The following is a 24,945-nucleotide window of genomic DNA, read 5'->3' as shown; positions in this document are numbered from 1 at the left end:
CATCGCGTATACACCAAGACTTTTGTATTCTGTATTGTTAATTAGACTTTCCTTAATTTTGAGTTACAAGTAGGTTATAAGTTCTGTGAGGAAAACTGAGTTTTAGCTGGCGATATTTTGTATTTCATTTATCAAAAGCAGTATATCATCAGCATCATATAAATCAGTTTATGTATTCCCATTGGAATACTCTACATAAATCCGCAATATGTATATTCCTGTTGGAATACATGCACTGCTGGTGCACATAGCTTTTACTTAAGCACATCCTCCTGTTTTGGTAGTACTTATAGTAACAATGAAGACCATAGTATATATACCGACGTACAACGAAATTAGAAAGTAGAAATCGGCACCTATTGAGTTGGAGAAACAGAAAAACTATTTTCTACTTGTTGCAAAGACGAACTAACCTAACCTTCCTAAGCCTAATACACGATATCTGAGTCCTAATATAGTACTTGTGTGCTATATTAGGCCTACGAATATTTGTTAAATTTGCTTTTTAGCTTAATTTTTTTCGACTATAAAATGAATGTATTAAGTTCTACTATTTAATTGCCTAGAACTGCAATCTTTTTACTACGGTGCACTTAGTTACAAAAACTACTATCTAAACAGGAGAATGGGTTGCTTTTTTACTTTTAATTATAAGAAACCTGTATTCTTATAATTAAATGGCCTTGTGTCCTACATTTTTGTAAGTTTCGAAGAACCACAAGCAAGCAAGTGAAATTGTCATGGTATTGCTGTAATATCTTTGTGTCTGCTAAACAACTGTAATTCAGTAGGCATTATTGCCTAGTTCACTCTGTTCGTGTATTTATATTTCCCCCAATGTTAGATAAACAATATGATAGCAGTCAAGATAACACTGTTTTGACAAGGATAGTCAAATAGTTATGACTAGATCAGTCAAGTTTAATTTTGAAAGCGTATGTGCAGATTTACAGACTGGAGAGTTAGTAATTAATTTAAGATCTTACTAAAGTGACATGCTGTATGCATATTTCGCATCTTGAGTATGCAAATGGAAGTTGAGTAGCTATTTATAGCCAGCTGTATGCAAAATTAACAAGCAGCAAGGTTATTGTGTAATTAGAATACTGTATAAGCAAGTTTGCTTGATTATTCTTACAATAATTGCATAGTAATTAGAATTCAAGCATGTTTGCTTGATTTTTTTTGCAATAATTGCATAGGAGAAATTAGTAATTACGATAACATTTACAGTGTTGTATGCAAAATATGTAGGCTTATGTAAGTTTAGCTAGAGAATTGCTTATGTAGAATTTGGCAATCTTTAGTGGCAGGTTTAGTGGCATAAGATTTGTCAAGGAGTTCTGATTAAGATATAGATATCATCAGGTAACTTAAAAAAGTTAGGAAATAATTGTGAGAGCTATGCCCATTTTCATTCAGTTAATCATGTCAGTTGGTAATCACCTGGAACAGTCCGAAGGAAGGGGGATGTTGCTATTCTATAAGGGTAGTTGCTGGTTCTATAAGGGTAGTTGCTTGCTGAAAGAACCAAGCTGCTGGGTCTTCCACTTGGAGTTTAAAAGGACAGACCGGGAAATATATGCAGATAACTATTAAGTATGAGTAGGTTCTGCGTCAGTAGCATTACTTATGCATATATATATTATTGCTGGTTATCATTTAGTGGATTTATTCAACTGATGTATTAAAAAAGATAAGCTGGCCTAAATGGCAGTTAATTATATTTGGCAACGATAGGAGTGAAGTAGCCATAGCTGAACATCTGCTCGTGTTTGAAGTGTCCAGTAGCCGTGTGGACTCAGTAGAGGTAGGATGTATTGATCATTAATCTGTGTTAATTATTAATGTCCATTTTCAGTTGAACATTGTTGCTACAAGTAATATTAATTCATGCTCCAACTTATGTTTCAAGTGAATAGTTAAACGTGAAGTGAAATACTTTCGAGTGTCACCATCCATTTTTCATTTCATTTTTAGGTTTATTATTTATTGATGTCCAGTAATGCTAGTAAATTTTTGCCTGCGCTGATTTAACCCATTCGTTCCAGCAGACTGGAAATGGGGATTGTATTGGCAACATTGTAAATAATCAGTAAGGAATTAAGGTGTAGTGATTATACAGTTTTTCATTGTGTAATATATTGTTAAACTGTTACTAATAGTTACTAGTATTGTTAAACTGTTACTAGTTTAGTCTTATCCTTGTCTAGATATGGACTCCATGCTGGGGCTGCATACTCCAAGTGCCTGACATATGTAGTATACAAAGTTCTGAAAGATTCCTTACACAAGTTTCTGAATGCCGTTCTTATGTTGGCCAGCCTGGCATATGCCGCTGATGTTATCCTCTTGATATGGACTGCAGGAGACAGGTCTGGCGTGATGTCAACCCCCAAGTCTTTTTCTCTCTGAATCTTGAAGAATTTCATCTCCTAGATGATGCCTAGTATCTGGCCTCCTGCTCCCTACACCTATTTTCATTACATTGCGTTTGCTTGGGTTAAACTCTAACAACCATTTGTTCGACCATTCCTTCAGCTTGTCTAGGTCTTCTTGATGCCTCAAGCTGTCCTCCCCTCTCTTAATCCTTCTCATAATTTTGGTATCGTCAGCAAACATTGAGAGACATGAATCTATACCCTCCGGGAGATCATTTACATATATCAGAAACAACCTACTTACTTACTACATACTTTATATCTACTCTTCGACGACAGGGTGTTAATCTTGTTCAATTAGAAGCTTGATTGGGGGTCGGGCTGGAAGAGGACATTTAAAACTCGGTAATGGTTAACTGGACACAACAACACTTGTATAAACTGCTTTTAGTTAATTAGTGTATTGAATTGGCTTAAAAAGTACATAATAAGTCGAGGGTAATATTTGAGGGAACTTTTGAAAATGGAAGTTGCCTAGAGATTAATGTAGCAATTTTTAAGTTATTGCAAATCAAAATCTCTCGCATAAAATGGACAAAAGGTATACACCTTTACAAATGGAGACAGCCATAGGCTATTTTTTTAAATTGCAATCTAACTAAAAATCTAAAATAATGTGTGTGCATTGTATATCGCTTAACCGTAAGACTGCAAAGTGTGAAAATTGATGTATAAGAGTACACAGGTTCACACTGCCACGTGATATTAATTGATGTTCATCACAATAGGAAACCTAAAGAATAGATTTCTGTTCATAAATACCTATAATTACCACATTTGACATATGTGTATCTATTATTACCTGTTGACCAAACCACACACTAGAAAGTGAAGGGACGACGACGTTTCGGTCCGCCCTGGACCATTCTTAAGTCGATTGTCCTCGTCTGTCTATTATTACCTGATTGTAAGATGAACCTTGTTATAATTTATAAATTTTGTATGTCTAATTAGGCTTTAGGCCCGGCCCAAGGTAAAGCTTTAGTTAAGCCTGGCCTGGGGCCGGGCTTGGGGAACAAACTCCTAGAACCCCCATGAAAGAGGTATAATAATTTTAGTGCCAGTGACATTGTCGCCTCTGAGAATTTTATACCAAAATAGAGTTCAAAAACTATTTTGGGTGTTTCACTTCACCCATGTATACAGCGCGCACTCATTTTCATTGGAATATAAAATTTGCAAATAAGATGTACATATTAATCCATTTTGCAAGCACTAATATTGATATTAGAATTTAATTATGTAAAATTCTGTTACATTCACGTATTTGGATTTTTTTTTCATATTTTTAAACTCATTTGCAAAGAATAAACTCCTAGCCTTAATACAGTTTCTAAATATTTTAAGATTTGCACATATGTTTGGGTCCAACTGACACTTAGGCTGCAACCCAGTGCATGGTTAGACAATGTATTAATCACATTTCTAATAGACATGATAGCCTAATTTTATGAACTGTTAATTGTGAATAACTCCTTTTTAAGGAGTGCTCATGATCGTTACCTCAGGCTGGAGATGGAGCCTGATACCTAATCAGTATATATTAATTACGTAAAAGTAATCAATTAATGTAATATATATTACTTTTGGCTAATTGTAAGGGCTCTCGGGTCTATTGTGCTGTTTAATAATTGCTGCAAATGTCATAATTGTTATGGTTCTTACCTTGTATCACCTGCTGTATTTCTCTACTAAATTATTGTATGTAGATGAAGTGAAGTGGTGGTTCCCCTGCTCACATTGGCATCGTCTCTTCGTCAAATTTATCCGCCACATGTTAGTGGTGTGAAATATACAGATTTCATGTAAAGGGATAAAAAGACTGGAAGGTTACAACAGAGTTTCTGAGATCATTTATTTAAGAGAAAACATACTGTCTGTGTCTACGACACCTGTGTAGCCTAAGTACAAACAACATGGATGACGTCGCGGTTGTCACACACCTAGGACGCTTGCACGAGCGGCGCTGTCCTCGTCGGGGCGGACGGGGCGCCGTCCTCTGGGAGTCTAGTTACTTAGGAAGTAACCAGGACCCGGATGCATAAAGTAGTTACGCAAGCACTTACGAGCCTGTACATCGTTTCTCAATCTTTGGCGGCTTTGTTTACAATTATTAAACGGTTAATGAGCTCCGAAGCACCAGGAGGCTGTTTATAACAATACCAACAGTTGATTGAGAAGTTTTCATGCTTGTAAAATGTTTAATAAATGTAACCAAAGCCATCAGAGATTGAGGAAAGAAGTACACGTTCGTAAGTACTTGCGTAACGGCTTTATGAATCGGGATCCAGGGTCCGCCCCTAGGAGAGAGGGTTGGGGTACGAACCGTCCGCACCGCACAGCGCAGCTCGTGCCTCTTTGTACACTTGTTGGCGGCACCTGTACCCTTGGTGGCCCTGGCCTGCACCGGGGCGGATGTACTACTCTCAACTCTCCAAGGCTGCTAGACTTTACAAACAAAACAACATTCAGTACACAGTTGTGTGAGGTCGGTGATGGTTAGCTGACGGCAGACGGTGAGGCCACAGCTTGGGGTTAGTACTTGGTGAGACTGGTGACAAGGTCTCGGCCTAAGAGTGTTCTTTGCCGTCGTCTCCACCACCTTCAACCCACTTCAGACAAGCACGCCATATTATGTTTTAGAGGTTGCAGATCCGTTTACCAGATTACATATGACATTGAAGCTATGCCGTACTGAAGTGTGGTTGTACAGGAGATTACCACCACATAGATTAAGTAGGTAGTAGAAATAAGTACAGCATGATAAGGGTGGTTTATGGTGGAGCTCAGGCAGGTTGTACTGGAAGGGTCTGAGAATGACCCAGCGTGACAAGCACACAAGTCCTCAGCATCACGAATCTGGGGAAAGGGGGGGAAAGAGATGGGAGAAGGGATACAGGTACAGAACTGAGTCTGCCTTTTTTTCATGCTCTGTTTTTTAGTTTTGATTTACACTATTTGGGATTCATGTTGAACCGAGTGTTGTATGACATGAAATACCACCACGTACAGGTATTGTGTGTAAAATGTCTCTCCTCTGTGCACAACGTAACAGTAACAAAAGTTGATCTGGAAGGGTGGGTCTATGATAAACGTCAGTACAAAAAACTGAGACTCCCCCCCCAACTTTGCGCATCACAAAATGAGGGTGAAATCTACCAAACCGGGACATGGGCTAGAGTATCTTTTCTCCAGGACTCCCTGCTAACCCCCACCGACCCCCGCACCCACAGCCAACACCCCCACTTAGACCCTAACACAATGAGTCTGTGAAGAAATAAATGTTGTCACCTAATTGCGATTCTTAAATTCATAATTAAGAAAATTGTGTGCTCGCGTGCGTGTGTTAGCATGCACAAAATATATATATATATATATATATATATATATATATATGAAAGGGGGTGGTAGGACAAAAGAACATGGAAACTGCATTGGAGGGGACCCCAAAATCCCATCTAATGCGTTGTGTGTGCTCTTCTCCGAGGCTATGGCTCTTCTTCCAGCCACAGGTGGTACCTCCCTTTCCATTTAAATAACATTTTATATATATATATATATATATATATATATATATATATATATATATATATATATAAATATATATATATAATATAATGTGTGTGTGTGTTTATAGCAGGGGATAGTGCAGGGTAGCATGGCTCTGGGAGACGGGAGGAGGGTCCGAGGCAGCGCTCAGGTCTACTACTGTACAAGTGAGGTGATGGGACAACCCACACACCCCGACCCGAGTATAAAACCTTAAATATTAATATGTACATAATATACATGGATGCAACTAAAGACTTCCTGTGTGCTTCTTGCACTCCTTGCACTCCCGAGGTCTCTAGTTATCACATATACAAGAACAGGTAACGTTAAGAGGGTAACTTTACTCTTAGTTCCCTCAGTGGGCAGAAGTGAACCCATTGGTCGTCATTTGACCAGACACGGATTTTTTTCCTTTGGGTATTAAATTTTTTCCTGTGATTTAACACCTGCTTATTGTGTTTCTAAATACAAGCTTAAATTACTTTTTATCTGGCTGCCCATCGGGCAACGATTAAAAGTTTACAAATTTTATTTTCATACTTTTTTTACACCCTGTCACTGAGAATCATGCATTATATGTTCCTTCGCTTCACCGAGTGTACAAAAGTCTGATATCACCCAATGAAGCATATTTCGAAATTTGTTCTCTCCACACAACACCTAAATATCCTTAATTTCCTGTGGTAACACTTCCCACTAAAGTGTTTACGGACTAGTCACCCTCCGTAACTCACTGTGTGGACGAGCACCACGACTACACCGCTGACACCCTCTCATTCCACCTCTGCCAAGACCAAAACAATCCTGCAACGTCGGCCATACTCCCGCTGAGACGGAGTATGGGAGGGAGGAATCCTTTTGCCATTGGCGTGGGAGCACAGAGTCTTGTTGTTGTGGAGATGTGCTTGTGATGAGCTCCCGCTGTATATGATGATGTCGATGGTGTGAGAGGTGGTGGCGGCGAGGTGGGCGGCGGCTGGTGGATGGGACCTTCGGAAGGGAGTTGTGCGGTTCATCACCGGAAGGCAGTGGCTAAGGTGGGAAGCTGGAAGGAGGAGACGGGCGTGGTGTGGGTGTGGCCCGGGGTCTGGGCATGAGCGACGGACGTGAGGGCGTGGGCGGCGGAGGAGAGGGCATGTGAGGCGGCGGAGGTGGGCACGTTCCCAGGGGTGAGGCCAGGATTCGTGCCCAGAGCCGCCTGTCACATGCTGCCCATGTAGGGCCAGTTGAATGTCGACCCGGAGAGCAGCATATCCCTGTTGGCGATATATTTTATAGGTAATACATATGGGCATCGTAGAAGTAGAAAGCTCATTTGATTAAAGTTTATTCGTGGAATTAGGAAAACAAAATAATGATGTTATTGTATGAATTTCATCTATATTACAGTTCATCCTCCTGATTTGGTAGTACTTGCACTAACGATGAGGACCATAGAATATATTCCAACGTACAACGAAATTAGAAAGTAGAAATCTGAACTATTGAGTTAACCAAACAGGAAAACTATTTTTTACTTGTTGCTTTGACAAACTAAAATAACCCAACCTTCCCAGGCCTAATATACGATATCTGAGGCCTAAAGGGGCATTACTTGGGTTTTGTAAAAGTTGTTCAATGTCAACCAATATTTTTTTACTAGTTGTATATGAAAAGCGCTGCAATTGTTCCAAGTTTCAGTACTGCAGCGTAAATAGAAAGGGAGAAATATTTTTTTTTTTCTTCAACGAATTTTACACATTTTTAAGTTTAAATAAAACAATATACCTTTCAGATATAATCATTCTGTGACACTTTTCTGACACATTAGCATATAATAAAGGATATCTTGTTAAGGATTTTCCAAAACATCTTTAGTTTTCCTAATACAAATATTCAAAGTTCCCCCCAAAAATTATGCAAATATCATGTTTATTGATATTATAAAATCAATAAATGAACTTAGGAAAAAAGATAACTTGAAAGTTTAGAGACATATACTTTACATATAAGGTGTAAGTTTCATGTAAATTGAATAAAAATGTAAAAGTTATTCAAACGTTTATGTTAGTTGAAAATACATAAGAAAATAATAAAGTCTAAGGTGCTGCCATCTGTGGCTGAGGTTGACATTAACCAGTTTTTTCCAAAATTGGCACCCTTACAGATAGCCTTATGTGCCGTCAGGTGTATAAGTTTCATGCAAATCGTCCGATAAAAAAGCAAAAAAAACAAAAAAAATTGAAAAATTTTGAAAAAAAAAAAATTCTAATAAAACTATAATATTTTTTAATGTATGCTATTGTGATAGCAAAGAGTCATAGATATGATTTCAGTTGACACTTGTGTTTGATAATCGTTTTTGACCATTTTGGAATAATTTTGACACCTACTTCAATATTTTTTCTCCCTTCCTATTTATGCTACGATGCTGAGACTTGGGCCAGATGAAATTCTTTTCATGTACAACTCGTCAAAAAAGTTTGATTGAAACCGAACCAGTTTTCATTAAATGCATTTTTGGGGGAAATCGGGAAGTCATGCCCCCTAATATAGTGCTATACTAGGCCTAAGAATGTTTTTTAGCTTCATTTATGTTAAAAGAATTCCTTACTAGTCAGTATACTACTATCTAAAAGCTAAGTACAGTACGAACAAATTCGTGACTATTGACAACCGTCCCAATAGGTACTATCTGAACAGGAGGATGATTTGCATAATAATAATAATTAACATGTTCCAATGAAGTAAACACATCATGGTTGTGATTTTAATTTTGTTAAGTATGAAGTACAATGCAACAACAGCTGTGGTGGGAGATGTTTATACCTGATAAGGGTCTCTATGGGCGTCTTGCCGACCAGTCTCACGAAGAATAGCTGTTCTATAACGGTGGAGGAGACTGTTCGTAGGGAGGGGAGACGGAGGAGAAGCTTGCCGAACCTGGTGGGCTGGTTGGGGTACTGCGTCCGACAATACTCCTCCAGGGCACACTGAGACTTCTCTTGGAGACCCTCGATGTGCGACAGGTCACTCAGTCCGCACGCGTCTGTAAAGGGAAATATATCTATTAATGTGGTTGCTCAAGTATAGAATATAGAACACTATAATTTAAAGGAAAGTAAAAAAATAAAATGAACATAAATGTTTTTAGTATCATTATTACGAATAAATACGTAGGCTTCAGACATTTCGCTGCCGTTGAACCTAGGCCTGATAGCCTATATGAACACGATTGTAAGAACATACAGCCTAGCCTAAGAATGAGTGATTTAAAATGGTGGAGGTTTAGAGAGTACAATAAAAACCAGTCATTTGGGAAAGTGGATATTTGTTATTATGGAATACTACCTGTTAGGCTGCACGAGTTGTTTGTTGAAAGCAAGTTTCGCTAACCATTGAACCTGCTGATGTAAAACTTAATTTTCATATTCATAAGAATACAAGTAACTGCAAAAAGCCTATTGGCCCATACGAGGTAGCTCCTATTCATAACTACTTAATCTTATTCATATATATGTGTAACTTACCCTTGAAACAGTCAAGGGATTCTCCTTCTATTATGTTAATAATAATATAATAAGGTAATCATATATATTATATATTCATATATATAACATATTAAGGGTTTTAATATCTATGTTGTGTTTTTGTATTTCATAGGCTATTCAAAGTACAGCACTATAAATTCATGTTATATTCACTACATGTCTAGCTAAATCTTTATTTTTGCCAACTTTTCTTTCCACTTAAAATTGTAAGCTGCATGCATTTCAACTTTCCGCTTTTCTATATGAAATGCATTCTTTTAGTCTTGATTATTAATTTCACTATTTTTGTACGTTATAATATATATTATGTATTTGTATGTATGTCGTCCCTAATAGCCAGATCTGCTTAAGCCGAATTTTCAGGAAATATTACAACAAATCAAATTTTCTTATGAAATGATAGTTTCACTGTATTTATATGATTGCAGTTTTATGGAATATGAGTCAAAACCAACCAAACTTATCCAAACGTATCCTAACTTAACCTAATATAACTAAGTTAGTAATTCATGTTCCTAATATAATAGATTATTATCGTTAGAAAATAATATATATATATATATATATATATATATATATATATATATATATATATATATTAAATATGACCGAAAAAGTAAGATTAATAATTCTAACACGAATTTTCTCAATCTTTCGTACATTTCTTTTCACTGTTGGAGGTAATTCAAAAATCAATTCTCCAAAATTCATTTTTAATTTTAGTCTGACGCGACACTTGAGCGCGTTTCGTAAAACTTATTACATTTTTAAAGACTTTACACATACACAACTGAATAGAACTTACATATCTCCGATTTGTTTATATCTACATTTGAGTGAGGTGGATGGGGTGAGGTGGTATTTAATAGGGTATTAATTTCATCAACATAAGACAGAACACGAAACAATGGGTATTGAAATGGAAGTGATTGTAGAAAGCCTATTGGTCCATATTTCTTGATGCTTCTATATTGGAGCGGAGTCTTGCGGTGGGTAGAATATAGTTGTGCATTAATTGGCTGTTGATTGCTGGTGTTGACTTCTTAATGTGCAGTGCCTCGCAAACGTCAAGCTGTCTGCTATCGCTGTATCTATCGATGATTTTTGTGTTGTTTACTAGGATTTCTCTGGCGATGGTTTGGTTGTGGGAAGAGATTATATGTTCCTTAATGGAGCTCTGTTGCTTATGCATCGTTAAACGCCTAGAAAGAGATGTTGTTGTCTTGCCTATATACTGGTTTTTTTGGAGCTTACAGTCCCCAAGTGGGCATTTGAAGGCATAGACGACGTTGGTCTCTTTTAAAGCGTTCTGCTTTGTGTCTGGAGAGTTTCTCATGAGTAGGCTGGCCGTTTTTCTGGTTTTATAGTAAATCGTCAGTTGTATCCTCTGATTTTTGTCTGTAGGGATAACGTTTCTATTAACAATATCTTTCAGGACCCTTTCCCCCGTTTTATGAGCTGTGGAAAAGAAGTTCCTGTAAAATAGTCTAATAGGGGGTATAGGTGTTGTGTTAGTTGTCTCTTCAGAGGTTGCATGGCGTTTCACTTTCCTTCTTAAGATGTCTTCGACGAAACCATTGGAGAAGCCGTTGTTGACTAGGACCTGCCTTACCCTTGTAGGGTAAGGCAGGTCCTTACAAAATAATATATATTACAAATAATATATATATATATATATATGCAAACAAGCCTGAATGGTCCCCAGGACTATATACAACTGAAAACTCACACCCCAGAAGTGACTCGAACCCATACTCCCACAACTGGTATGTACAGGGACGCCTTAATCCGCTTGACCATCACGACCGGACATAAGGAAGTGATAGCCGAGGCTATATGAACCACTTCCCCGCCGGCACTCGGATGGTAATCTTGGGCATAGCATTTTATCAAATCACCTCATTCTTTGGGGCACACGTGAGGAACACAAATGCAAACAAGCCTGAATGGTCCCCAGGACTATATACAACTGAAAACTCACACCCCAGAAGTGACTCGAACCCATACTCCCACAACTGGTATGTACAGGGACGCCTTAATCCGCTTGACCATCACGACCGGACATAAGGAAGTGATAGCCGAGGCTATATGAACCACTTCCCCGCCGCCTCGGGGAAGCCTCGGCTCTATATAGTCTCGGAATATAGAGATAGTCTCTATATAGTCTCGGAATATATATAGAATATAGCCTCGGCTATCACTTCCTTATGACGTCAAGCCGCCTGCTATCGCTGTATCTATCGATGATTTCTGTGTTGTTTACTAGGATTTCTCTGGCGATGGTTTGGTTATGGTTATATAATCTCTTCCCATAACCAAACCATCGCCAGAGAAATCCTAGTAAACAACACAGAAATCATCGATAGATACAGCGATAGCAGGCGGCTTGACGTTTGCGAGGCACTACACATCAAGAAGTCAACACCAGCAATCAACAGCCAATTATTGCACAACTATATTCTACCCACCTCAAGACTCCGCTCCAATATAGAAGCATCAAGAAATATGGACCAATAGGCTTTCTACAAACACTTCTATTCAATACCCATTGTTTCTGTTCTGTCTTGTGTTGATACTTTTAATACCCTATTAATATCCCCTCCTGTTCTGTCTTGTGTTAATGCCACATCACCCTTCCCACCTCACTCAAATGTAGATATAAAATCAGAGATACGTTCTAATCAGTTGTGTATTTGTGAAGTCTTTGAAAATGTAATAAGTTTTACGAAACGCGCCCGTGTCGCGTCAGACTAGAAATAAAAATGAATTTTGGAGAAGTGATTTTTGATTTACCTCCAACAGTGAAGCGTAATGTACGAAAGATTGAGAAAATTCGTGTTAGAATTATTAATCTTACTTTTTCGGTCATATTTAATAATATATATATATATATATATATATATATATATATATATATATATATATATATATATATATATATATATAATAATAATAATAATAATATGGTGTCACGGTGCCTTAATGCACCAGTACACACACACACACACACACACACACACACACACACACACACACACAGTGCCACACAAGAGGCTAGTGCGAAAGTTGGAGATGCAGGCTGGAGTGAGAGGGAAGGTACTCCGGTGGATAGAGGAATACCTAAGCAACAGGAGACAACGAGTCTGTGTGAGGGGTGAGGTCTCAGATTGGCGAGACGTCACAAGTGGAGTCCCGCAGGGGTCAGTCCTTGGACCTATACTGTTTCTGGTATATGTAAATGATCTCCCAGAGGGTATAGATTCGTTCCTCTCAATGTTTGCCGACGATGCAAAAATTATGAGGAGGATTGAAACAGAGGATGATAGTAGGAGGCTACAAGATGACCTGGATAGACTGAGTGAATGGTCCAACAAATGGCTGTTGAAGTTCAACCCGAGTAAATGCAAAGTAATGAAACTAGGCAGTGGAAACAGGAGGCCAGGCACAGGATACAGAATAGGAGATGAAGTACTTAATGAAACAGACAGAGAGAAAGATCTAGGAGTTGATATCACACCAAACCTGTCTCCTGAAGCACACATAAAGAGAATAACGTCTGCGGCATATGCGAGGCTGGCTAACATCAGAACGGCGTTCAGGAACCTGTGTAAGGAATCATTCAGAATCTTGTACACCACATATGTAAGACCAATCCTGGAGTATGCGGCCCCAGCATGGAGCCCGTACCTTGTCAAGCACAAGACGAAGCTGGAAAAAGTCCAAAGGTATGCTACTAGACTAGTCCCAGAACTAAGAGGCATGAGTTATGAGGAAAGGCTGCGGGAAATGCACCTCACGACACTGGAAGACAGAAGAGTAAGGGGGGACATGATCACAACCTACAAAATCCTCAGGGGAATCGACCGGGTAAACAAGGATGAACTTTTCAACACTGGTGGGACGCGAACAAGGGGACACAGGTGGAAGCTGAGTACCCAAATGAGCCACAGAGACGTTAGAAAGAACTTTTTCAGTGTCAGAGTAGTTAGCAAATGGAATGCATTAGGAAGTGATGTGGTGGAGGCTGACTCCATTCACAGTTTCAAATGTAGATATGATAGAGCCCAATAGGCTCAGGAATCTGTACACCAGTTGATTGACGGTTGAGAGGCGGGACCAAAGAGCCAGAGCTCAACCCCCGCAAGCACAATTAGGTGAGTACAATTAGGTGAGTACACACACACACACACACACACGGCCACTTCTCAAGGGGCCCAACACCTCCGGAAGTCTTGCTCTCCCAACAATGTGCTGCTCCCGCCCAGCGTCTCCTTCTTTATGGATTAACTTCTTGCTCACGAGTCCTCAGACCGGAGATTGGTAGCAGCAGCGGGGATTACACATTTCGGAAGAGCTTTACGTCCAGGGTTCCTGGGAGCTGGCTGGGGGCCATGTGATAAGGTATAGAAACATACAGGGCCATGGGTAGGGTGCGCCAGTCGCCTCTCGGACAACTGAACCCATTATGTGCCTTTGTGATCCTTTACACCACCGCCCACGGGATGGGGTGCATAATAAAGAATTAAATTGGACGACTGCGTGTACATCGTTGGACTTCCCAATTTTTTATTTTTTAAAGACGATCCGTTTGCCGTAATTCAACATGTCTAGGTACATATTTATCGGTCTCGGTTATGCAGTCGGATTCGTTCTCGACTCTCAATCGAGAATTCCGTGTTCGAATCCCAGGCGGGACAGAGATAGTTGGGCGCATATCCTACCGCCTAATGCACCTGTTCACCTACCAGTAAGTAGGTACCCAGGAGTTAGTCAACTTGTTGTAGGATTGCATCTTAGTGGGATATAAACCTAACGTACCTGGTTGATGGGGTTCTGGGAGTTCTTCTACTCCCCAAGCCCGGCCTGAGGCCAGGCTCGACTTGAGAGTTTGGTCCACCAGGCTGTTACTTGGAGCGGCCCGCAGGCCCATATACCCACCACAGCCCGGCTGATCCGGAACTTCTCTTAGAAAGCAGTCCAGTTTTCTCTTGAAGATGTCCACGGTTGTTCCGGCAATATTTCTTATAGTCGCTGGGAGGACGTTGAACAACCGCGGACCTCTGATGTTTATACAGTGTTGTCTGATTGTGCCTATGGCACCTCTGCTCTTCACTGGTTCAATCTTGCATTTTCTTCCATAACGTTCACTCCAGTACGTTGTTATTTTATTGTGTAGATTTGGGACCTGACCCTCCAGTATTTTCCATGTGTATATTATCTGGTATCTCTCTCGTCTCCTTTCTAGAGTACATTTGGAGAGCTTTGAGACGATCCCAATAATTTAGGTGTTTTATCTCGTCTATGCGTGCCGTATATGTTCTCTGTATTCCCTCTATTTCAGCCTAACGTGTATAAATGCACTCAGGCTGCCTGTCCCCCGACACAATGAATTATAATTTTTTTTTTTTTTTTACAAGCGCAAGCCAACTTTAAACAAATTTAGAACCGATAGGTGTTAAATTTGGTTCTAAATTCCTCCAGAGGGAGGAATAAATAAATAAATAAGGAATCCTAGGGCCCAACACGCACTCTTAACGCTAATACATATTTGTACTAAAGTAACATGATTTCTTTTAATATGAAAATAATTATACTTTTTTATATGTAAACCTTATAACAAAATATACCTTATATATATTATATATATATAATGTACCAAGAATACTAATAGGCAAGTGAAATTCCTAAGTGCTAGAGGCACAAGAGGCAACAGGAACGTCGTGAGAAGGAAACAGTAGACCATAGCACGAGGCAGCAGGAAAACAGTGAGACGAAGGACAGGAAGGGACAGGATGGGTTGGTTGTAGCATATAATGGATGTATTTAGTCAGGACAGTTGGCGGTGCTGGTACAGCAAACACGCACGGACGGACGGACGGACGGACGATAGCTTTCAATATATCTACAAAAGAAGCAATGTGGAGGCCAAGTTTGCAGAAGTGGCCAGAAGAAACGCTAGATGATACATTCACTATAGACTAGGAAAAAAAACTGGTTGACCAGAGGCGACAAAGTTAATAGGACCAGATTTAATGTCACCATGGCTGCTGTATGAGGCTGCAGAAGTGCTCTGTACCTTGTGTTGGCCCCGGGAATCAATGTCCCCGAGGCCCCGTCTCTGACTACGCCTCCTGGTTGGTGGTCTGATCAAGTAGAATTTCAAATAAAATACTCATGACGAGATCTCTTCGATTTCTGGAAGATAAACGTAGTCCCAATATTAGCATTAGCATGGGTATCGACAGCAGGCTCTAACTTACAAGACCACTGTCACTGTTAAGTATTCAGTGTAAAGTGCTGGAAAGAGTAATCAGGGTGAGAAGAGTGAACACCTGGAGGGAGTAAACTTAGTAACGGAATGGTAGTAGGGATTCAGAGGGGCAAAGTCATGCTTGACATTGTGAAAGAGTGAAAGTGAAACGTGAGAGAATTCTATGGCAAGATTATCAAACAGCCTTTGATACAGTTCTTTATGAAAGGCTGGTGTTCAAAAGGGAGAAACTAGCTGGGATAATTGGGAAGATGCTGAACTGGGTAAAGTAATGAATGAGAAGGTGGTGGAGAAGGCATGATAAATTGAAAGGATTTTGACAAGTGGAGTCCCCAAAGGCTCGGTCTTAGGACCTGTGCTGGTCCTAGTTTATGTGAAAGACCTACCTAGGTGAACCGTGTGTCAGTAGTAGCAGATATCATTCAGATATCGATATCATTTTCATTAGCTAAAACTATTGAAAATAATGATAACCTAGGGGACCAGAAAATTACAGGACCTTACCAAAGTGGTTGTTAATGACCGTACACAAATTTCTCGGACGTGATTGGTAGACAAGAATGCGAGCTATGAACGATAGTTCGCTTTGTGAGCGTTATATTGTGAACTATATTTCTAAATATACTTATATCATTTGCCTATGCAGGTATTTCTGTGAGAATTTTGTAGTGTTTTTCAAATCAAAGCTAAGGCTGTTCTGAAGCATTACTTTCTATACATTAATGGAACATATTCAACCAGTCTTGTAATAGTAAAATATAATTTATTGCACATATTTTCTATAATTTAAGGTTTTGTGCCCGAAAGTGATATATTGGGAATCGCATTACCCGAGGTCCGAAACAGTGTTCAAATGTAGTAAATACGTGATATCTTACTATTTCCAAACGTGATATCTTCTCACTATTTCCAAACCATTATTTACCTACGTCTGTCCTGAATCTAAACTGACCCAATTTATGTCCATTGTCACCAAATGTTCCGCGGCTATGATGGAATATTGGTCTATATACATTTTTTGAAAAGCATAAAATGGAGAGTTGTAACCATGAAAACAAAGATAGTCTGCAAGCCATCCCTCCTCCCCCCCCCCTTCCCCAAGTGTCCGACGATGACCTCTGAAGACATAAGCCATTTCATTTATCACTTGCAATGTTTGATGAGGTTTTATGGATTGTTTGCTACTAAGTGGATTATGGATCCATTTAACGTAGATTACATACAAGTGATAAGTGATACGAACATGGACGGTTAAACTAAAAGGTATTATCATACATTATGTCGGATGCAAAGCATAAAGATATGCGTTAACAAGCCTTGAGATGAGTGTAGACATTATGAGAAGCAGAGCCCGCTGGGAAACATGTAAGTGTGGGGGAGATGAAGCCATTAATCACCACTCCGTGTACCTTGTGAGAAATATGCGATGAGGCCATTTATCAACACTGAAATTCAAATCAGTGACCATCAATAGCGGGAAGAATAAGAAGGCTCAATCATAAATAATCATAAATACAAGAGAGTGCAGGCGTGAGAGCGCCCCCAGAGTCCTCCCTCCCAACAACCTCCCCAACACCCTTGAAGGGTCTGGCAGCGACCGCAACGCCTTCCAGACTTGTGGTTCTATGTGGTGGTGGCTCTTGTAGTCGCTGGCTGCGTTGACAGCTTCTTGGGGCTCCTCGCAGTCCGAGACGGAGAGATGTTTCATGCAGTACAGCTTTCTTTTTGCTAAGTAAGCGAGTCTGGTGTTCATTGGCTTCATTTTGAGGGCTCTGGGGATCCGGTCGGTTCTTCCTTTGTCAGCCAGAAAAAGATCTGCAGCAAAGCGGCGTGCATCTTTTTATTTGAACGAGCTGGATCTTGAGTTTGTTGGTGTTGGTCAGTGTTCAAGGGGAGGGGGTGTAAGGATACGCCTTACAACCAAGACATGAGAGTGAGGACGAGTCAGACGAAGGCACAGCAGCGTAGGATGTCGTTTGTCCACATGTTAAAATATGAGTGTGTGCACTTAACACGGGTGGGTGGGGTTGGAACCGAGGTGTGCATGCTGTTAATCTATTGAGAAATCAACAAATAATACAACTCGCACCACCGCTGACATCCATGCTTCAAGTCTCTTCTAATGGCAATAACCCGCTCTAGTGCCAGCCTCCCCCCCCCATACTAATACCACAGCCCACTCTACCAACCCAACTAATCACCAACCAATCCCCCAATCAGCACGCATGTTTATTTGTGATTACCAAATATGGAACAGATTTATGCTTACAAATGCTATCTTTTGACTGAAGCTTTCCTTATATCTCTGTGATTCCTGTGTCTCCATTGTACATCCGTGTCCACTTTTTATGCCGTCCTTCTTTCAACATTGCTTCAATGTTTACTTGGTCAGTTCGCATAATATCTTGTTGAACCAGGGTCGTTATCGTGTCCGCCCTGGTTCTTCTTCCCGTGTGGTGTCAGGTCCAGTTCTCCGTCTTGGCATAAGTTTAGATTTAGAAAAGACCTGGGGTAAATACTGGTTCAGTAACAAGGTTGTTGATTTGTGGAACCAACTACCACGTAACGTGGTGGTGAGGTTCCTTGATTGTTTCAAACATGGGTTGGACATGTATATGAGTGGGATTGGGTGGTTATAAAGAGGAGCTGTCTCGTATGGGCCAATAGGCCTTCTGCAGTTACCTTTATTCTTATCTCATTTTCTTTATAGCTCAGTCCCTTAGCTTAAACCCGTGCCTTGTTGCGTGTCTTTGGCCTCAGAGTGGGTTTCTTATCATTTTTATATAGCGTTCAAAAGGCTCCTTTTTTTCTATGTTCCTGAAGGTTTTCTGGACGTTGGGCAGTTTGGTGTCGACGTTATGATATGAAGGGGAAGTGTGGGGACTCTTTCTGTGGAGGGGCATACCCCGACTGCCTTATGACCCTCCCCTACAACAACAACTAGTCACCCTGCAAAGTCGGGCCTCCAATCTTGGACAGACAGAGATATCCTATTTTACAGATACGTGTAAAAGTGTGTAATATGACTGACTCTCCCCCTCCCCCTTTCTTTCCCCCGCCTTTCCCTCCCTCACTCTCCCTCCCCTCTCCTCCCAATCTCCACTCCTCCCAATCTCCACTCCTCCCAATCTCCTCTACCCCCAATCTCCTCTCCCTCCCCAATCTCTCTCTCCCTCCCCCCTTCCTCCCTCTCTCCCTCCCCCTCCTCCCTCCCTCCCCCTTCCTCCCTCTCTCCCTCCCCCTTCCTCCCTCTCTCCCTCCCCCCTTCCTCCCTCTCTCCCTCCCCCCCCTTCCTCTCTCCCCCCTCCCTCTCTCCCTCCCTCTCTCTCCCTCCCTCCCTCTCTCTCCCTCCCTCCCTCTCTCTCCCTCCCTCCCTCTCCCTCCCTCTCTCCCTCTCCCTCCCTCCCTCTCTCCCTCTCTCTCCCCCCCTCCCTCTCTCTCCCCCCCTCCCTCTCTCTCCCCCCTCCCTCCTCCCTCTCCCTCTCTCTCCCCCCTCTCCCTCTCCCCCCTCTCCCTCTCCCCCCTCTCCCTCCCCCCTCTCCCTCCCTCTCTCCCCCTCTCCCACTCCCCCTCACCCCCTCTCCCACTCCCCCTCACCCCCCTCTCACCCCCCTCTCCCTCCCTCTCCCCGCCGCCACACTTCTGGAGGGCCCCACACACACACACACACACACACACACACACACACACACACACACACACACACACACACACACACACACACACACACACACACACACACGGGGGAATTAAAGCGTGATGCCAGGAACGAGAGAAAATGAAGACGAAGAGTCACATAAAGTTGGCGTGAGGCCGAACCTTGATTCACGCACATCCTCTCTCTCCACGATGATTTGTTGCCGCGGTACGTGGTTTGGTGGCTTGCTTCGGTGACGTGTTGCTCTGGCATGCTGTGGTCGAGTGGTGGTGGTGGTGAAGATTAAGCCATCCAAAAGGTGGCACGGGCATGAATAGCCCGTAAGTGGTGGCCCTTTTGAGCCATAACCAGTATCAGTAGATGATACTGTAGATCTGTGGAGGTGCTACTGCACCCTGCGTAACGGGAGATGTCTCTCGTAGTGGTGGTAGTGTGTTGTTTAGTGTGATAGAGGTGTGGCGTTTTGATGGAGCATGGTGATAGATTGATGGTGAGGTGCAGGGGCGTAAAACGAGACTTGGGGAACAGTAACAAGTATCTCAGGAGCATGGCATCTTTAGTGTTTATAATTATACGACAACGAATATTTATATCTGTTTTGAAAGCAATGCAAATTTTGTTGAAAATCTACACAAATTATGCGTAATGTTCATTAACAGGAAGAGCGATGAACTGCAGGAGCTTGATAGTGTGGTCTTGGGGGCATGGAAGAGGTGGCAAATGCTGTTGATGATTGGTAAAGGTCTAAAGGCAAGATAGCAGTGTATACATTATATATAACGTATACATTAAGGACCAATGATATTGTTGGTTATAATCATAATAATACTTTTATTTGGTAACTTTACAGGAACTCTTTTAAGTACCTTCAAGTAAAGTGACAGTAGATATCTGTATTGCGTTAATAAAACAAAAATATAAGAATTGATGTATATGTATAAACGATAATATAATGTTATTCAACATCTCTACCTTTGTCTTGCTAGTGAGACACATGGCTTGGGGTAGGTTGTGCAGATTTGGTTGGGTGTAGCAATGCTAGTGTAGCACGCACGCACGCACGTGATTTGTTTGGAACAGTTTATTAAACAACGCCTTAATTTGCAATGATGCCTAACTCAAGATGTAAAGGTCGAGGAGATAAAGATTGGGGGAGGCCTGGTCCAAGACCGGGCCGCGGGGGATGCTAAGCCCCGAAATCATCTCAAGGTAGACTCAAGCATTATGAAGTAGTTCACGCCCGCGGAGCTGATAAACACTTCCGTAAGATAAAACCAGACGCCACAACCTAAGCTGCAGGAGGAGCCCAGGAGGCGCATCTTAGCGCTCACAGTGACACCAGTGATTAAAGCAGCCTCCCTTCTCAGCCGCGGCTTCCCCCCTTCTCCGTTTAAGGCCGACCCTTCTGCCCATTATAATATGCCAGCAGATTCCTACAGTCCTTTTAAGACAAACGAGCTCATATCTAAATTGTAGCGCGTAATTTTAGTCCTCATGAATATTCAGGGCAAGCCGCGGTCCTGCCACGGAGGACGGGAATACTCACTTTTTCTTGTTGATGTACGAGTTCAGTTTTTCAGAAGCTGATATTTACGACATTATTTACTATCGCATTAATTAAAAACTGCGACTGAACACATTAATTTTTTGTTAGTGGTATAAAATAAAACAAAAAACATAAAGAAAAAGTATATTCTCGCATTATATGCCATGGTATATTTTATATTTGGAAGCGTTTCCCCTAGCACGAGAGCCATTATACTGTCGTTACGTTTTCTTTAATGTCAGTGGCCAGAGTCATTAGGCTTTCGGTGATTAAACGACCGCAGACACCCCGTTGCCCATTTTAATTATTCTTGCAGCATGATTTTTGCTGCTCATCCCTTGTGATTGTGTTCCACATGATGTTGTTTCAAATTTATTCCCATACACGGCCTGAAGAGGGCTAAAAGAGTGAAACAGCCGGCGTATGCAAATTACTGAATATTTGTGCAGGATACTTCGATGGAATTTAACTATTTCTGATGAATGGTATGAAGATATTTTTGTACTCGGGACAGCCTGTCGATTTGGACGGCCAACTCACATCTGACAATGAAAGACTGACAAGTTTCGGTTCGTCCTAGATCATTATTAAGTTGAAAATGGTCCAGGACACTAGTTGTGTCCTGGACCTGCTTCTGGACCATTATCAAGACTTGATAATGGTCTGAGACGGACCGAAACGTCGTCAATCCTTCATCTTTTCATGTCTGGGTTTGGTACTCACCTGATTGTGCTTGCGGGGGTTGAGCTTTGGCTCTTTGGTCCCGCAGGAATTTAAACATCTTCAGCCACGTTATTATAACTCGTCGTCGCTCATAGCTTCTCTCCAAACATTTTGTTCGTGTAAACAAAAGAAAAACCCAATGGGGGTTGCCTGATGGCTGAGTGGACAGGCTGGGGATTCGTAGTCCCAAGTTCCGGGTTCTATCCCCAGCGGAGGCTGAAACAAATGGGCAGAGTTTCTTTCACCCTGATTCTTCTGTTCACCTAGCAGTAAATAGGTCCCTGGGAGTTAGACAGCTGCTACGGACTGCTTCCTGGGGATGTGTAACAAAAAGGAGGCCTGGTCGAGGACCGGGCCGCGGGGACGCTAAGCCCCGAAATTATCTCAAGATAACCTCAAGAGGGTAAGATTTTTCATAATGCAGATTTTTGTGTAGCTTTGCATTATATTATTGGAACAAAATGCGTATATATAGAGAGAATGCTAAAAAAAACCTTCGACAAAGGTCTAATTTTATAGTTACAGTACATTAAAATTCAGGCGCGTGGCTGGCGACGCAGCTGGTAATTGTTAACAAGGTTACAAGTTTAAATTCTTAGACGTGTGATAAGATTCATTGGGCTACGTATTGTTCATATATTATAATTATTATTAAAATGCTGAGAGGTAGGCCTAATAACAAGTAGTGTTAACGTTTGAAAAGTACTGAACCCTGGCCACTGACTGGCTGTTGGAGATGACATTACTGGTAGGAATGTCTACTGAGCACAGGGAAGAAAAAAAGTATTTAGGACACACAGAAATAACAATAGCGTAATGCATCAAATGAACAAATTCACAAGGGCCGTGATGAGGATTCGAACCTACGTCAGAGAGCATCCCAGACGCTGCCTTAATTGACTGGGCTACGACATGGTAAAAGAGTTGAAACCAGAAGTTCTACTGAACTTACTTGGATCCTGCACCCTCTGAGACACAAACCAGGGTTTTACACAACTTCCCCATGCACTCGAGCTATGTCAATAGGCCGTTCTACCTCTTCGCCCTTACTTCATTACACACAAGTCACAATAGCGTGATGAATCAAATGAACAAATCCACAAGGGCCGTGACGAGGATTCGAACTTACGTCTCTTTTACCATGTCGTAGCTCAGTCGATTAAGGCAGCGTCTGGGATGCTCTCGGACGTAGGTTCGAATCCTCGTCACGGCCCTTGTGGATTTGTTAAAGTATTTAGGTTTCAAGCGTGGCCAATAGTTAGGATTGTGAGACCGTGCTTCTGTTCTATGGTATGTGTACTCGCCTAATCCTACTCTACTAATTGCGTTTGTGGTAGTTGAGCTTCCTGGGGGTGGAGGCCTGGTCAAGGACCGGGCCGCGGGGACACTAAAAAAAAAAAAAAAACGAAATTAACTCTAGGTAATCTCAAGATCAAGATAGCCTCTTTGGTACCGTCTCTTAACTGTCAGTCACCTGGAGTGCAGGTTCCCGGGCCTATTGGGACTCTGTCATATTTACATTTGAAACTGTGTATGAAGCCTGCCTCCACCACATCACTTCCACGTGAACGCCATTTGTTCACTGCTCGGAGGACAAAGACTGTGCATCGATCTGAAGAAATGTGTGCGAAAAGGAAACGTTTAATGGGCGTTGAGGAGGTGCATGTTTCTCTGCAATACGTGTAGGCTCATCAATAGGCTGTTCAATATTATTAAAAATAGAGATTAATCCTGCTTCCTCCGGAGCATCAGCAAACATGGACGAAGTCAGTCCTCAGGTGAGGATTGAAGGGTCTCAATAAAGATGATTTCAGCATTAGAAGATGACAAAATATTTTCTGATTGAAGAGTAAGATAGTCAAGGAAGCTATGAGCAGCTGGAGAAAATTGGGGGAGCGATAGACACATGAGATACATTTAGCAACGGAAGTGTATCTGCTCAATTTGATTTGATTTGAGGCATCCATCCAAGATTTGAGAGGTACCCAAGGCACCGTATGACAGCAGGCACCGACACAATAAAGTATAAATATGTGAAATGGTAACATCAAAGGCTGGTAACTAGAAACTGGGATGAAACCAATTGTGTGTAGGAGAGCACTTCATCAGTGTAAGATTAGCGAGCAAGTGGAATGAGCTAAAAAAAGGGGAAGGCAGATGAGGCAAAGTTCATTCATTGTTTCAAGAGTAGCTATGATGAGAAGAGGGTGAAGAGTCATTGCAGTAGTGTGGTAATAGTTGCTCGCCTGGCAAACACATCAGTGAGTAGAGAACATAAGAATGAAGGTAACTGCAGAAGGCCTATTGGCCCATACGAGGCAGCTTCTATTTATACCCACCCAATAAATAGATATGCCTACGTACGTATATAAATGGAGTACGTACATGACAGCACACACTAGATGGCGTTGACTTTTTTTTTTTTTAATTTTTGCCCCGAGGGGCGAGTTTATTGGGCAGCGCCACTCATTTTGTGAGTGGACATACCGCCATAGCAGTATGTACAACACTCCCCAATAGGAAGAAAACCCGCTGGGTTGTTCATCCTTTTAGGCTTGGAAGAGCAGGACCACTGGTGTGACGTCCTTGTAGAGGTAACGATGATGTGGCACTTAATGGGAAACGTCAGCTGTCAACCACCAGCAAATCAACTACTGTCCACTCCCCTGACCCTCGTAAAAGCGTGTGCCTAATTACCCGCAACACACTTATCCACTCGCTGTCCGTATCACAAACTCTTAATAAGGCGCAGGATTGATTGGCGGGTACATGTTGAATCTTCGTGAACACGCAGTTACTATACACTGTCGTTGGTGGCTGCAGTCTGTTATTATTAGACCTGCAGCATGTGGTTAGTAGATCGGGCACTTAAATTGGTGGACACCGGGCCATACCTGTCACCAGAATTAAACCGTGGCCCATCGGCGGGGCCTCATTTCCAGCGTTAGTTGGATGGTTGTATGTAGCGGACTGGGCCACTCTTGCCTACTAATGGGGTGTTTTGAATCAGACGAGCCACACGCGCTACCATTAGTGGCTACAGGCAGTGGCCCGGGCTACATGTGATTACCAAGGGTGGCTGCGGTTAGTGGTCCGGGCCTCACCTGACCGCGGGACATGTGGCCTGGAAGGGAGGGGAGAGGGACGAGTGTGAGGGTCCGGCCCGCTTTACGACACCACCATCCTGGGTGGAAAGGTGTGATAAAGTTTTGATTGATTTGTTT

At 41.7% G+C, this 24,945-nt stretch overlaps 1 protein-coding gene across 1 annotated transcript in view; it reads right to left on the bottom strand.

The window, feature by feature from the left end:
* Nucleotides 1-4,270: 4,270 nt before the first annotated feature.
* svp (COUP transcription factor 2) overlaps nucleotides 4,271-24,945 on the bottom strand; it is a 328,803-nt gene continuing 308,128 nt past the window's right edge. Inside the window, 2 exon segments of the mRNA XM_045750458.2 lie at nucleotides 4,271-7,249; nucleotides 8,802-9,021. Coding sequence (XP_045606414.1) covers nucleotides 7,195-7,249; nucleotides 8,802-9,021 — 275 coding nt within the window. The 3' untranslated portion in view covers nucleotides 4,271-7,194.

Source organism: Procambarus clarkii, chromosome 49, assembly GCF_040958095.1.
Source record: "Procambarus clarkii isolate CNS0578487 chromosome 49, FALCON_Pclarkii_2.0, whole genome shotgun sequence".
NCBI classification, from domain to species: Eukaryota; Metazoa; Arthropoda; class Malacostraca; order Decapoda; family Cambaridae; genus Procambarus; species Procambarus clarkii.
The sequence above is the reverse complement of the archived record's forward strand: the minus strand, read 5'-3'. Positions and strand labels throughout refer to the sequence as shown.